This window comes from Tetrao urogallus, assembly GCF_951394365.1.
Source record: "Tetrao urogallus genome assembly, chromosome: 1".
Classification (NCBI taxonomy): domain Eukaryota; kingdom Metazoa; phylum Chordata; class Aves; order Galliformes; family Phasianidae; genus Tetrao; species Tetrao urogallus.
The window spans coordinates 23,290,716-23,304,866 of NC_136813.1; the positions used below are offsets into that span (position 1 = coordinate 23,290,716).

General features: G+C 38.1%; 1 protein-coding gene across 2 annotated transcripts in view; it reads right to left on the minus strand.

Annotated features, from left to right (window-relative positions):
- DCLK1 (doublecortin like kinase 1) overlaps positions 1-14,151 on the minus strand; it is a gene marked incomplete at both ends in the record, with an annotated part of 222,557 nt that overhangs the window by 36,061 nt on the left and 172,345 nt on the right. For both annotated transcript variants that reach the window (XM_079534602.1, XM_079534603.1), the window contains 4 exons: positions 452-571; positions 1,346-1,403; positions 6,332-6,440; positions 7,762-7,846. In XM_079534602.1, coding sequence (XP_079390728.1) covers positions 452-571; positions 1,346-1,403; positions 6,332-6,440; positions 7,762-7,846 — 372 coding nt within the window. The remainder of the gene's footprint in view (positions 1-451; positions 572-1,345; positions 1,404-6,331; positions 6,441-7,761; positions 7,847-14,151) is intronic.

The following is a 14,151-nucleotide window of genomic DNA, read 5'->3' on the forward strand; positions in this document are numbered from 1 at the left end:
ATATGTTAATATAGATCAGTGGAGAAAACAGTCAAGTAATATTGTCTATATTTAGCATAGGTTCATAAAATTAAACTCTTTTATCAAATAATATTGTATTTTTGATGTTTACATCTGATCAGAGTGGGGGTACTTTCAGTTCATTTCATGGAAGATGCCTTTTGGTTAAGAGAAACTTTTAAAAGAGAGTACTTTTGGAGGAGTAAGTAAAACTGGTCATTTCCAATAGGGCATTTCTGAGCATGACAGAAAGGTAGATGTGTACGTATTCCAAAGCTGTAAAAAAATGTGACTGTGGGTTACACATCTTTCAGTAGGGCACTGGATGAGACCCATGCATTATAAGCATCATGACACAATGCTGTGATTTTGACTAAGCTTTAGTACCAGTACAATTTCTGAATAAGGTTAAGACAATCTTTAGCAAGCAGTTTAACTCCAAAACACTCACCTTTACAAGTTCCATGACAAGGTATAACTCAGTTGGCATGTCCATCTCCTCAATCAGAAGTACAATATTGGGATGCTTGACTCGTCTTAAAATGGACACCTCATTCTGGATCATGTGCTCCTGCCACACAAAAGAAATTTTCAATGACTACAGATTGGAGGGAAAACTTTTCACTTCCATGTACAGTGGAAAATGCAAAGAGGACTGGGACCTGTGAGGGTTCTTCAGGGTTTGTTTAGAATGATTATTGATAGTGCCTCTGGCAATACAGAAGAGACTAGCCTAGGAACATCATCAGTGTGATAATTAAAAAAAGAATTAAGAATACAAAAAATGAAACACAAGAAAAGATATTTCTGACACAGAAAAAAGGAAGCACGGAAGCTTTTAAATCTTCTTCTCCAGTGCAAAACCATTCCGCTAGTAATATGATTGCATTTTTTCAGGTAATTTTTTTGTTATAAAATTCTAAAATGTAATAAATTCATTTTTTATAAAGCCGACATCAGTTTAATTAGCCCACTGATACTGACTGATGTTTTTACAATTAGTATTATTATTCTGCTGTTTTCTGTAGTATCTGGGATTAAGAAAGGTAGCAGACATAATTACAGAGGTCAAGAGTGAGAGGAGTGAGTGCACCCAGGCACAACCAATCGAATTAAATCAACACATGCATCTTGAAAGGCACCTTCAAGTCTTTTATACTGATACTCCAAGGGTCTCAAGATGGCTGGCTGGCAAAGGATTGAGCCAAGAAGATTGTAACTCTTGCCAGGAAGAAGATAAATATGAACAGTTTCCCAAACCAATCTCTCATAAAATGTTTCTTTAAAAAAAAAAAAAAAAAAAAAAAAAAAAAAAGTTTTGGTCTCATTCAAAATTTTCACTTACTTTTCCTCTGCATTTACTTTTTTTGATTATCTTCAGAGCATACTCCCTACCGGTTGATCTGAGGAAAGAGAAAAGAAAAAAAAGTTACGTTCAATCACTGCATATTTTTCAAAGTCAAGCTTTTATCTGTCATTTGAGCACATTATTAATCACTAGGCCTAGGCTAGAATTTTGTTCAAGTAGTTGTTTTATCAAAAAATGAAGCTCAGATTTGATTTTTTTTGACATATAGACATTTCAATATTTTGAAGCAAAATCTTCTTTTTTTCATTTTACAGTGGTTTCTGATTTTTCTTCTGCAGTTTTGTATAAAACTTAATATTATTTAGAGATCTCAGCCTTCTCAAAAATGGAAGGTTTGGTTCTGCATTAAGCAAAACATATGAGTGCAGAAAATACTTGATTTTTCACTTTGTACATCTGCACTCATAACTGCTAAGATAAAAATCCTTGCAATAATGTATTCAGTAAATATGTTATCTAGCAGAGTTAAATATGATGTTAATGAAACAGAATATGAAAGGTTCTGGTGACAATAAGACATTATAGAGAATTGATTCAGATTAAGATCCAATTTCCTTTTGGGTGGTATTTTTTGGAAACTTTGTAATATTTATTGCTATTACATGCATATTTATTATAGAATACTAGCATAGAAAATGAAGCTTATAGACAAGTTCATAGAATCAATTTTCATTTCTTTATCAAGTTATAAACCTAATGTAAGGCTGTAAGTTTGAAAAGAAGAAGTTCTGTTCACAATATCTAGTTTTACTATGAGGTTAAATGAAGAATGGGCAATGGGGAAAAGCTGTTACTGAAACCCTTTTGTAATAAAAGTCAAAACAGTTTGCATAAGTCTATTTACATTGCACTTAGGTGCATGTTTGGACCAAAAAATAAATTAAAAAATGACCTCCCAAGATGATGAGATTATATTTATCAGGCAGTACAGTGATAAAGCAAAGGTTAGTGGCTTTAAACTAAAAGAGAGGAGATTTAGATTAGACATTAGGAAGAAATTCTTCATTACAAGGGCGATGAGGCACTGGCACAGACTGCCTAGAGAAGCTGTGAATGCTCCATCTCTGGAGTCCCCTCCAGGCTGGATGGGACTTTGGAAAATCTGCTCTGGTGGGTACTGTCCCTGCCCATGGGAAGGGGAGTGGAATTGGATGATTTGTAAGGTACCTTCCAATCAAAACCATTCAACCATTCCCTGATTCCATGACTTTTTAATTAAAAAAAAAAAAAAAGGTTAAATTGATAATTAATTCATTAAACTGATATGGAATTTAAATGGAGAATTGAATAGGTATGAAATTGTGCACCGCTTGTCAGGCAGGACAGGCAAAATGAGTCCTGGCTGGAAGTATTGCATTACCAAAATGACTGGGCATTTTCATTGCCATATTTAAACATGGAGGTATCTTCTGATGGTGATGTAGGCACTAAGGGCCATGAAGACAGTAGCAAAGAGCATAAAAAAACAAACGTATGGTAGCTAGATATTCAAGTTTTGAGGTCAGCGGGAGAGCAAAGACAGTCTATAGACTGAGACGCCAATAAAATGACTGCAAAAAGAATCACAGTGGATGCTGCTGTTCCTTGGAAAAGGAATACAACATGGTTTGAGCAAAGAAAAAATAAAACTTTTGTACTTCCCTACTAGAGGTCTTAATTCCATGTGTTGGTGCTCAGTGGCTACACACCAACTCAGAGAAAGGACACACAGAGCTATCTGCACTATTTCTGGGCAATGAAAGGAGGTAGCAGAAGTAATATTAGAAATTAAGATATCTGCTGTCCAAATTCAGATAAAATACTCTCTCTTTCAGTAGGAGTGTCTTTCAAACTCCTTGGTTGCCCTAGGAATGCTTCCTTTCTGTCACGGGAAAGGAAATTGATGGTTTTTGTTGGCCATCAGAGACTACATGTACTCACAAACACTGAGAAATATGAGCTAGTGAGGAAATGTCAGAATTTGGAAGTATCTGAAAGTTAAAAATGAACACATATGAAAACACCACAGGACAAATTGCGCATACGATGGAGCAGATATATAATGAGCAGTTGACAACTCTGACTGCTCTCTGTTTTAGTAAAAATGAAATTAAAGTGAAGATAATGCAAATCCTTTCCCCTAAAAGCTGCAGAGCCACAGGCTGTCAGCAGCCCAGGAACCTCCATAACTTACAGATCTGCCAAAAAACATGCATGGCAGTGCCAGAAAGCCAAGTGAAATGGGCGTATCATATCACCTCTCACCTATTACTTAAGCTAAACAATAAAAAAGTGCACATGAAGCACGAAACACGTTACCACTGGACTAGAGTCTGGAAGCACAGCATTAGCACAGTGCGTAGCATTGGGCCTACAGTTCTTAGAAAGGCTCTGGGGCACACTCCCCAGTGTTTCAGCCTTTTGCTGAAAGGCTCAAAGTTCACAGAAATTTCCATTGTGCGAGAGGCAAAAATCTATCTTCGTTACTTTTGTGAGTGCATTATTTATGATGGTGTATGTGCGTGCACATCCAGGACCAAAAAGATGCGTGGAACGGCACATAGAAATCGACACAATATTTTGAAGATCATTTTTGATTTCTGTTTGAATCGTTCACGGCAGGAAGAAAATGCCTTTGAATGCATTTCAAGGGGTGGAGTGGCCAACCAGCTCACACAGCTATGGAGAAGGCATATCCATGGGATCAGTGGAGATGCATAACAAGACTCATTTGTACTTGCTTAACACCTCACAGTGCTATTCCTTTGAAGTCTAATGCACACAGGAACTGTACAACAGCAAAAAGTGGAAAAGACCTCTATCCCAAGTATCACCCCATCAGTTCTGGTTCTACAAGTGATGGGCAAATCAGATGTTGAAGTGAGGTGTTTGTTGCTTAGAAAGACTGTGAAGAATGCTTTTGAAATTGTTTTACACATACTGACTTTAATTTATTCTCTGAGCCTTGAATTTCACCTTCCACACAAGCAAGTGTATTCTGCTTTAGAAGTGAAAACTAACAGAAATCTATTTTGCTTTGACTTTCAAGCTCTTTCAGAATTGTATCTCTCTGATATATATGCGAACTGTAGAATGGTATGGCTTGGAGACAATAAGAGTATTTATTTGGGAACTGCACTATTTATTTGAGTAATTGGGCTAGTTTAACATACACCCACTAGATATATCATGTTACTGGATACTCCAGGGACTTGGACGATACACAGGAAGACAGGGAACAGCTTTCCTTTTAGCTCTCTAGGACATTATAATTAATGTTATTTTTAACTGTAGTGGGACCTGTGTTTAGTATTGTTCATCTCTTCTCTCAACTTGAGAAATGGTGGTGAGGCACACTAGACCATTTGAACTGCCTCAGCACAATCAACATTTTCAGCTGTATCAAAACCACAAAGTACTACTCCATCATGTAAACTCATTCTCTCAGTCAGTACTTTATTTTTATTTTGCCCTTTTCTCTTTTCTTAATGATACATTTTCACCCATGCTTCTTTTTCAATCCGTAAGGCTGTACTGTGCTTTCTTGCTTTCATACTGTTTTGCCCTGTTTCCCTCAGGTTTCCATGTTAGTTCTCCAGCTCAGCCCTCAGACCCTGGAGTTTAATATGAGTAGCTATGGCTCTCTGCACAAGCAGCTCCTCCAGGATCACACTCTGAAAGAGCTCTAAAAGCCTCACAAGAGCCTTGGCTAGTCCCACAAGCACACTGTGGGATGATACTCTTCCCTCTCCCCTGAGAGCTACCTTAACAATCTCCAACTAGCTAGACACTTTCATGTACAGACTGGGATCTGTCTTTTCCAAGCCAAGGTAATTTATCATCATCTGCCATAAGATCTATCCTTGACTTACTCTCTAGGATTAAAATCACATTTGTGGCAAAAGGATTTTCATCTAGCCCAAAGGAGAGGTTACAGACTTCTGTAAGTCTATGATATGATAATAGAGGACATAACATTTCATTCATGGAATTTTATTATCAGAACTCAACATCTCTATTGTTCTTTCTTTCATACATTTCCAGCTCCAGTCGTTTTGTGGGTGGGTGGGTTTTTGGTTTTTTTTTTTCTGCATTGCTACCATCTAACATGAATAATCTTAAAATCGCTTCAGGTACATCTATTTTCTGGCTTTTTAACCCCAAGTTATCTCTTTATTTAACAATACCATCAAGAAGCACCTGCAGTTCTGTCTTTTGTTCTCTTCTTTTTTTTAGACTCGAAATGGTGGTTTGACTCAGTTCAAAGACAGTGGGCAAGATTCATCTGAACAAATTTAGTATCTGACACCTGAGATGGTCAACCTGGCCACCTTCAGCAACACAGACATTAGAAGAGTCTTGTGACTTCTCTAACTTAGCGTGGATGTTTAAAATTAGTCTGTTTGTCTTCAAGGGCAACTGTTCTCCCCTTCTAACTGAAGAGCACTGAAGAAATTAGATGCTGATCTCACTACAAAACAAGGAGATTAGATGCACATTCTACCAAAGAAAGACATGGAAGAGGTTACTCTTCAGCATCAGATGTCACAGTAGGTGATTCTGAAGCCATCTTTTTGTGCTTTCCATAGCCACTAAATTGCACACAAAGCTTCCTAACATCTTTACAGAATGCTCCTACATGTAATTTTTTCACTGGCCTACCACAAATGGCAAGTTGCAAAGATATTGTGCAAGAAAAGATGTTATTTCAGTGAAGCAGGAAAAATATAACACAAAGAACTGGTAAAATTATGTTGTGTGCAGTTGAAAAAAAAAACACAAAACCCACAAAAATTTGAATTTATAGATTCTCCTTGGACTCACTCTGTTTTCACATGAGAGAGCATTAGTCTCGTTTTTCCATCTGGTATTGAGACATTACCTTATTCCACACGTCCTATATTCTACGAATTAAGACATGATCTAGAAAAGGCATGACATTAATGATTGCTTTTACAGTAATAAGCGAATTATCCTTCTCACCTTTCTATACACTCCTTCACAATAGCAAAATTTCCATCTCCTATAGTCCTTCCAACTTTATATCGTTCTGCTATCGATGCTGGAACCTGGAAACCTTCCTCCAACACTTCTGAAAGAATCATTAGTACATTTTTATTGTTAGTGAAGGAAACACAGATGTTGCACATAACATACGTTTTAAGGCTACGGTTTAGGAGCCTGGAAACCATTCAGAGTCAGTATCTCACTTACTGTACAGTGAAACCATGCTGCTGACATTGTATATACTCAACAGGTTTCACACAGATACAGTAAGGAAAAATAAGACTTCTGGGGGCTCAAACATACCACCATTCCAATGTTACATAGTTTACCATTCCCCATGCCCCCAGGACAAAACCAAAATTGTATTTTTTTAATTATGAAAAGGCCTCTGTGAACTGCACAAGCGCAGACCAGCCTCCAAAAAGGTTTGGAACTCCTTGACACAGCATGATTAAATATATGTACCAAAGAAGTCCAACACTCAAGCACTTATTTTATTACATCCTGTAAACTGAGACATCCATAAAACTCCTCATGTGCTAAGTGCTAGTTCTTCCCCTCCCCCAATATTAAATATTTAGGTTTTAAACAAATGTTCTCAATAATACTACCTCACATGCAACCTGGGCACCAGATGTTTAGGTAAAATTGCATTACGCAGTGCCTGAGCATAAGAAAAGTTTGTAGTTTCATGTGTTTTAGTGCTCATTCATGTACTATTATTTTAAAATGTATTTGAAATAGCGTGTTACAAATACCTAACATGCCTCTAAAAGCTGGCAGTAAATTGCAGCTGATACAAGCTACTATATAAATACCACAACGTACAAAAAAAAAAACAACAACTCAGAAATGTGACTTGAATTTACATTCCTGAAGCCTCTTAACTATGTATTTTTCTGCTGTTTGTTCCAGTTTAGTATTAAAAGTGAATGTCATATAGGGGCTGAGTTTGCTCACAGGCAGCATGAAGACTTACTGTCAGACAACACCATACACACTTGTAAGTGCATGTGAACTGGCAATACTAGAGCATCCACTGTGCCTCATCCAGCTTGGTCAAAGCTCTAAGGGACCGGCCATTGCTCAGCAAAGGCCCAGGATCACCATATGCTCTTTAGAACAATGACAGATGAGACAAAAGCAAAGTGAAAGAAGCCAGTCAGCACTGTGTCACCTGCGGAACTAGAGTATCCTGTACCAGAAACACCTCTGAACAGGGATGTTCAGATCAGATGTGGTCTGGAGTGAACCTGAACTGCTGTCAAGGCTGACAAGCCTCCTAACTGGGAGTCATCCAGCCTGTGATGCTCCCACTTTCTCCGGCAGGAAGGATGACTCATTTCCTACACAGCTGCTGTTATCACTACATTGACTGCTTTGAAATGTCAGCCTTCAAATGTTACCTTCTGCAGGTCCATCATTTTCATCCATAGAGCTGCAAACTTTGGTGGATGCTAATGAGGTAGAGGAGCCACTGTGTTGGGAGCTCTGGAAATGGAGAGACACAAATCAAAACAGATGATTGTTAAGGAGCACCGATACCCACAGCGTGTCCCAGGTGTTCTGTAAGTAAAGTATCCATTTACTTTTGCAGAGTGATATGCAGACATTTGTCCAGTTTTTCCACTGAAATTACACCTTTGGTGCCCCATTGAAGTGTAGGCCTCCCCAATTCATTCTGTGTGGCAATGCTTTTGTGTTGATCGTTAGATTCTCCCTACTCTACACACATTTTTTTTGTGGGGAAAACTGAGGAGCTGTGTGCCCTCTGCAGGCAGGGAAGTGTTTTATCAGCAATCATTAACCTAGCAGGCACCAAAGAACAAACATCTGTTTCAATTGAAGCTGGCTTTTTGTTACAGGAACAATTTCTCATTTTGCAAATCCCTTTCTGCTGAAGTCCTCTCTAATCGTGTTCTAGAAAGGAAAAATCATTACAAAAATTTATGGAGAAAATAAATTATATATTATATATATAAAATAAAATATAATATATATTATAATGTTTGATTTTCTGAAAATAAAGTGATTGGATATAGTCATCTTGAGGCATGAGTCTGCGTGTTGGCGTTAAGCCTTTGTGCACTGAGTGTCTAAGTTTGCTATACAACTAATGGGGGGAGGAAGGTCTCTTCTGCCTCCAGGTGATCTCGACCCCCCGGCTGGATGACAGAAATACAGCAGGCAGCATCACACGAGTGAAGCTCTTTCTGTCCATCAGTTACTACAACATCTAGCTATGTAACTCGGGAAGACTGCTTCATCACATATCTGGATGGATGAAACTATACACAGACACAAGATGGACTTGATGTCATCCCTAATTTTTATCCTGTGCTGCATAACAATCACAAATATTACCACAGTGCTTTAAAGTTAAAGAAAAAAGAAGCATTTCTTAGGTGCTTGAGTTGCAAATTGAGTTAGAAATATTTAGGGGATTTCCAAGGCTAAAACTTTCTTGGGTTCACACAGTTTGTGTGCTGAAAGATTACAGGGCACTGCACTCTATTACACAAACCGTAGCCTGTACCACATGCAGCTAACGTCACAGAACAGCGTCTAGGTTTGCAGGGTATCTAAATGCCCAAATCAGAGTGTCAATCCACTTTACAAACGTAACACAGCTCCTTCAGACCCATCCCATAAGCTGTTGCAGAGCACAGCAGACAACTGCGGCAAGAACAACTAACTGCAGCAGCTGAGTAATTTGCAGAGCACGGAGCCAGGGTGAATGAGTTAGCAGTGCTAGAAGCTGGCCAGTGTGCTGAGATCATTTGAAAAGACTTACTTCTAATTTCTCCCGCAGTAGATTAAGGTCAGATGATTTAGACAAAGACTGGACTCAGCCTATTTTTCACTAAATAATCCTCAGAGCTTGCGCAGCCCATCTACTAAAAGATTCTTGGCCTGTTTTTCTTTTTTTTTCTTTTTTCTTTTTTTTTAACTTTTAATCAAGCCCAGCTCCTTCTTTTCATCCATCCAAGCACTTCTTCTGACCTTTGACTGGAATCAAAAATTGCATTAATCACTTTTTGGACTACTTCTGCTTCCTCCTGACAACAGACTGGTTTTATGCAGTTCACTAAGACACAGCAGCCCTCGTCTCATGATTAGGACATGTTTACGTCTGTGATATTCCTGCGTTAAATTCCACCACACATCTCAGTAACAACTTACCTCTGGTTCATTTATGAATAAATGAGCAGATGAGGATCAAGGAAGCAGGAAAATGCTATGAACTCTCAGAGTTGGAGAAGTCACACTTGAACTTCATTGTTTCTATACACGTAATCACAGAGAATTGTTTACTTTACACTCCTGCTTGTAAAATTAGCAGAAGAAACATGTTTTTTCTACTCATTTTGCTGTTTCAGTTTGCTTTCATAGACCAGACATCCAATTTCTTACTTCTTTTTTCCACTCCACAGCATTTTCCTAAAGGAATTACAATGTTCAGTATTTGTTGCATACACAATCAGGAATGAAACTTGACATTTAAAGGGTACCACACAAAAGATTCTCAAAGCATTCTATTCAGATTCTGCATTTTAAATGGTGAAATTACATTTTCCAGTCGATGTTAGGTTCAGCACTGCTGCCTGTACCCCTCTGCAGCTTTCTTTGGCAATTCGATGTTTCCTTACAGATTCTCATATTCAATGTTCTGTTTTATAAGAATGGGAGATGTTAAAACCTGGACATAACTTGGTGGCCACGTTTTCCCAGAACAGGCACCTACAGAGAGCCAGATTTCTATTTGGGGACCTAATTTCTCAAGGATCCTCACGCTCTGGTTTAGCTTAGAACTGCAACTGCAGTCCTTCTGCAATGAGATTCCTTCTAGCGCCCATTTCAGGAAAGCACTTCAGCAAGTGTTGTGCTTGCAACAAACACTCTTAATGGCCTATACACAAATGAAATAATTAAACACACTTCGAGGTATCTTAGCTATAGCTTCCTAAATATGTGTTTAGCCCACATTTAGCAAACATGCGTTCAAGGAAAATTTAAAGAAAATAAATCATCAGTTTGAGATCAGTTCTCAAGTACCCCTATTTCTTTTTTTTTTTTTAAATTATTATTGATGCTATGTTTGCATCACTCCATTAGGGTGGGTATGCTAAAATGACAGAACTGAGTGCATACACTCTACCACTGGTCTGCAAACAAAGCACAGAGCACCTTTAGTGGGAGCTGTGTGCAAGCACAAGTGTGTGAGCAGCACAGCCCACCCATAGCAAGGGCACAGCAGCTAAGGCAGCAGATAAATATACACACTGGGTTTCTGAAACTTCAGTTTTAAACTAAGTGAAAAACATACAGAAAGCATATATTTTATTACCTTTGCTGAACCCCTCCTATTAAAACAACAGAGGGAAAGAAAGCATGAACTGTACATTTGCATACACTCAGCAGTGTACTCGTGGACCTTTCACAATTAAAAGACGTTGAGAGGTATACGTGACACACGAGTATTTTAGTCTTTATTCAGCCCCCTGGAACAACACACAGGCACTTATTTATTTATCTTTACTTAAGCTAGAAGGACATTTCGTTTATTTAGACTTTAATTAGCTCGTTGTTCTCACAAGCTGAAAGCCCTCCGGGTCCAGCAATCCTTGTGGGTCTTGGTGTTCCTTCCAGTTGGCTTGCCAATCGTGCGGCAGTCTGTCGTACATGCTGCTGCTCTCACAGCTGTGGACCCCATTAGGGATATTACAGATGGGGGGAAAAAACAAACTCTAGGCAATGGTATAATCTCTTCAACACACAGACCTTAATGCAATTAGCTGTTTTAATTTTAAGACATGCTGAGGTGCTTGAAATGTCATCGCTTTTACACAGATTTAAAGGGGTGCATTTGCACAGGTTGCCAGCACATGCTCAGTTTTATGGCACACCTCCATAAAAGCGATGGCATAAAAAAATCAGGTCTTTGGTGTAAGGATTTCAGATCCTATTCGGGTTTATATAACAGATGGCCAACACACCACACATCTCATTGATGTGAATGGAAACATTAGAGCTCTAGAGTTTCATCCATGTCTCACTGGGAGATTTATTTAGCAACTGTTTTGTGAATAGCTTGTATCTCAGTGGAAACTGTGCTAAATCCATGAAAAAAGGCAGTAAAATAAATGTTATTGCAATTTTTCTCTCCCCATACTCACCTTTGTCCTAAATTAATCTCAAAACCACATTTCAGCTCAACAGCAGGAATCATTCTTGTGGACTATCACAATCAGCAATTACAAAAGGAAACTTAAACAAGCATGCCTAAGGAAGTTTGATTATGCAATTCAGATTCCTGAATCTTAAAAACCAAACACTGCATTATATTTTCCAAACCTCTCAAAACCTTTATTAGCACATATGGAGCCTACAAGCTCTCCCAACAATAGATTCCTTTGTATTTTCACGGCACGAAGGAAGCATCTGGATGAAACGTGAGTAACAGAAATTCACACAGGTGTAAAGCTCCGTTTGGAACTCATGCAGAGTTATGCTCTTTTAGTAATGACATTAATGAAGATTAAAATTAGTAAAAAATGTCTACATTCAGGAATGAGGCCCAGGCTAAGGGAATTATTGATGTGTTTAAACAGCGCTTCCTAAGTTTTTCCCTATTCCCAAGAACTCTACAGAATTAAAAAAACCTGGGAAGAGAAAAAGCTATGTGTGTCAGTATGCTTAAGCTAAAAGTTCAAATCAGTAAGGATAAATAAAATCAAAGACAAAAAAACAAAAAGCAGCTGAGCAACCAAGCTCACCTCTTTTGGAACCCATCCTAGTGTTCAGTCAGGTTATCAATAGACTTTGCAAGGCAGCTGTCATGAATTCCTGACACAGGCAGCTCCTTAGCCTAAGATCATCATGGCTAACAGTAAAATAAAGACAGCAGTACAGAGCAGGTAGGACTTTAGACTACCCACATTCCTGTAATATGCAGCTGTGGTAAGCAAAAAGTAATACAACAAACCAGTACCGCTCCAGAATACAAAAGGTTAAACAGAGTTAAGTTGGTGTAGAAAAACATCCAGATATAAATTTTGAGAGACAAACTCAGTTTTTTTACTGGTTGATTCAGGGAGAAGCAAAGGGTTACACTGAAATTCTAGCATCTCCCAACTCTATCCAGCAAAAAATGTTTCTGATTTTCCTTTGTTTAATTGCTTACATTTTTTGGCCAGCCAGTTGAGAGGGGGAAAAAAGTTTTCATGTAATCACTGCAGGGCTAGCAAAAAAATTCTTCATGGAGAAACATCAAATCCTCAATCTTCTTGCTGAAAGATGAGAAGCCAATGGAATTCCTTACATAGTAAGAAAAATGACGAAATGGTTTTCTTTGCAAATTGAGATGCTGCACTAAACTGACACAGAAGATCCACATTAATTTGTGAACTGCTTCATCTGGAAAGGAACATTTAAAAAATATACACTAATTTGCTACTTATCCACAGTTCCATATCCGGCACTGTACTGATAGACAGTTGATTTAAAAGAGATCTTACATAGGAAAATGATAACTTTTTCACTTATGCAATTCAGGATTTACGCAGCTTGCAAAAGCAATAAATGTGAACAGCCAAAGTAATAATCACTCATGAGCTCGTTTCTCTTCTTCAAGGGATCGAGGGACCAGTTCTCTATTTGGTATTTGGAGGTAAACTTGCATCTAACCTCTGATAGTTCCTAACAGCTGCTTTCAAAGTGAAGCTGTAATTCAGACTGTAGGCTCGCTCAAGCTTTGGTATTCTCAAGAAAAAAAAAAGATGATCTAAAAACAATGTATGTATCATATTCAGGTATTGGAAGTTGATCCAGAATTCTTGAGTCCATACTGTGGTTAATATGAAAGTTCCGTGTGCTGTAGTGCAACGTGAAGGATTATTTTTTCCTTTTCTAAAGCTCTACATAGGTACAATTTCCCACTTGAAAATACTAGAAAAATTCAAACTGCAGTCAAAAGGAGGTTCTTATTTTTTTGCACTTAATCAAGGACATAGCACAATCACCACTTTTTTTTTTTCTTTTTTTTTTTTTTTTGGTAACTGTTTGAAGCGTATTCTGAAAACTCTCCTGATATTCTTAACTGTCATTTGATAGACAGAAACTTGTTTGCTTCCAGTATTCCTCCCTTCTATGGCGCTTTTTCCTTTCTGTGTCTGTATGACTTTTTTGGCAGACTTATTTAATAGTAAGCAGGAGGGTTTCAGAAGTAGAATTTGTATTGGGCCCACAGATCCCTCAAGGAGAGTGTCTGGATGTCATTGGCAGACTGGCAGGACAACGTGTCAGAAATTGTAAGATCTCTTCCACTGCCCCCACCAAACAAAATTTATTAACATTTTAAATAAATGAATATATATATACATAAACATATGAGTATATATATTTTAAAGAGTGGGAAGCTGCATCAACAAAGCAAGGAACTTATATTAATCACAGTGAGTGTGTTTCAGTACTCTTAGCTTTTTACAGGCCTATTTTTGTATTACTTAGAGGAGTGCTCATACAGCTCAGCTGTCAGCAGGAGCTGGTGCCCTGTTTTGGATACAGTATGCTGGTTTCCCACTTAATACTTCAAACCTAACCCCATCACATTCACGCAAACTTACCCATACACAATTCAAAGCAGATACATTTACTGTCTCCAAAAGACCCACTAAAAAAAGTTTCTTCCTTGAAGGATCTCTTACATCTACATGCCAGGGCCCAGAGTTTGTTATTTAAAAAAGCACCAAAGGTGTCTACCATTAAAAGGAACCCATCAGAATGCATGAATCCCA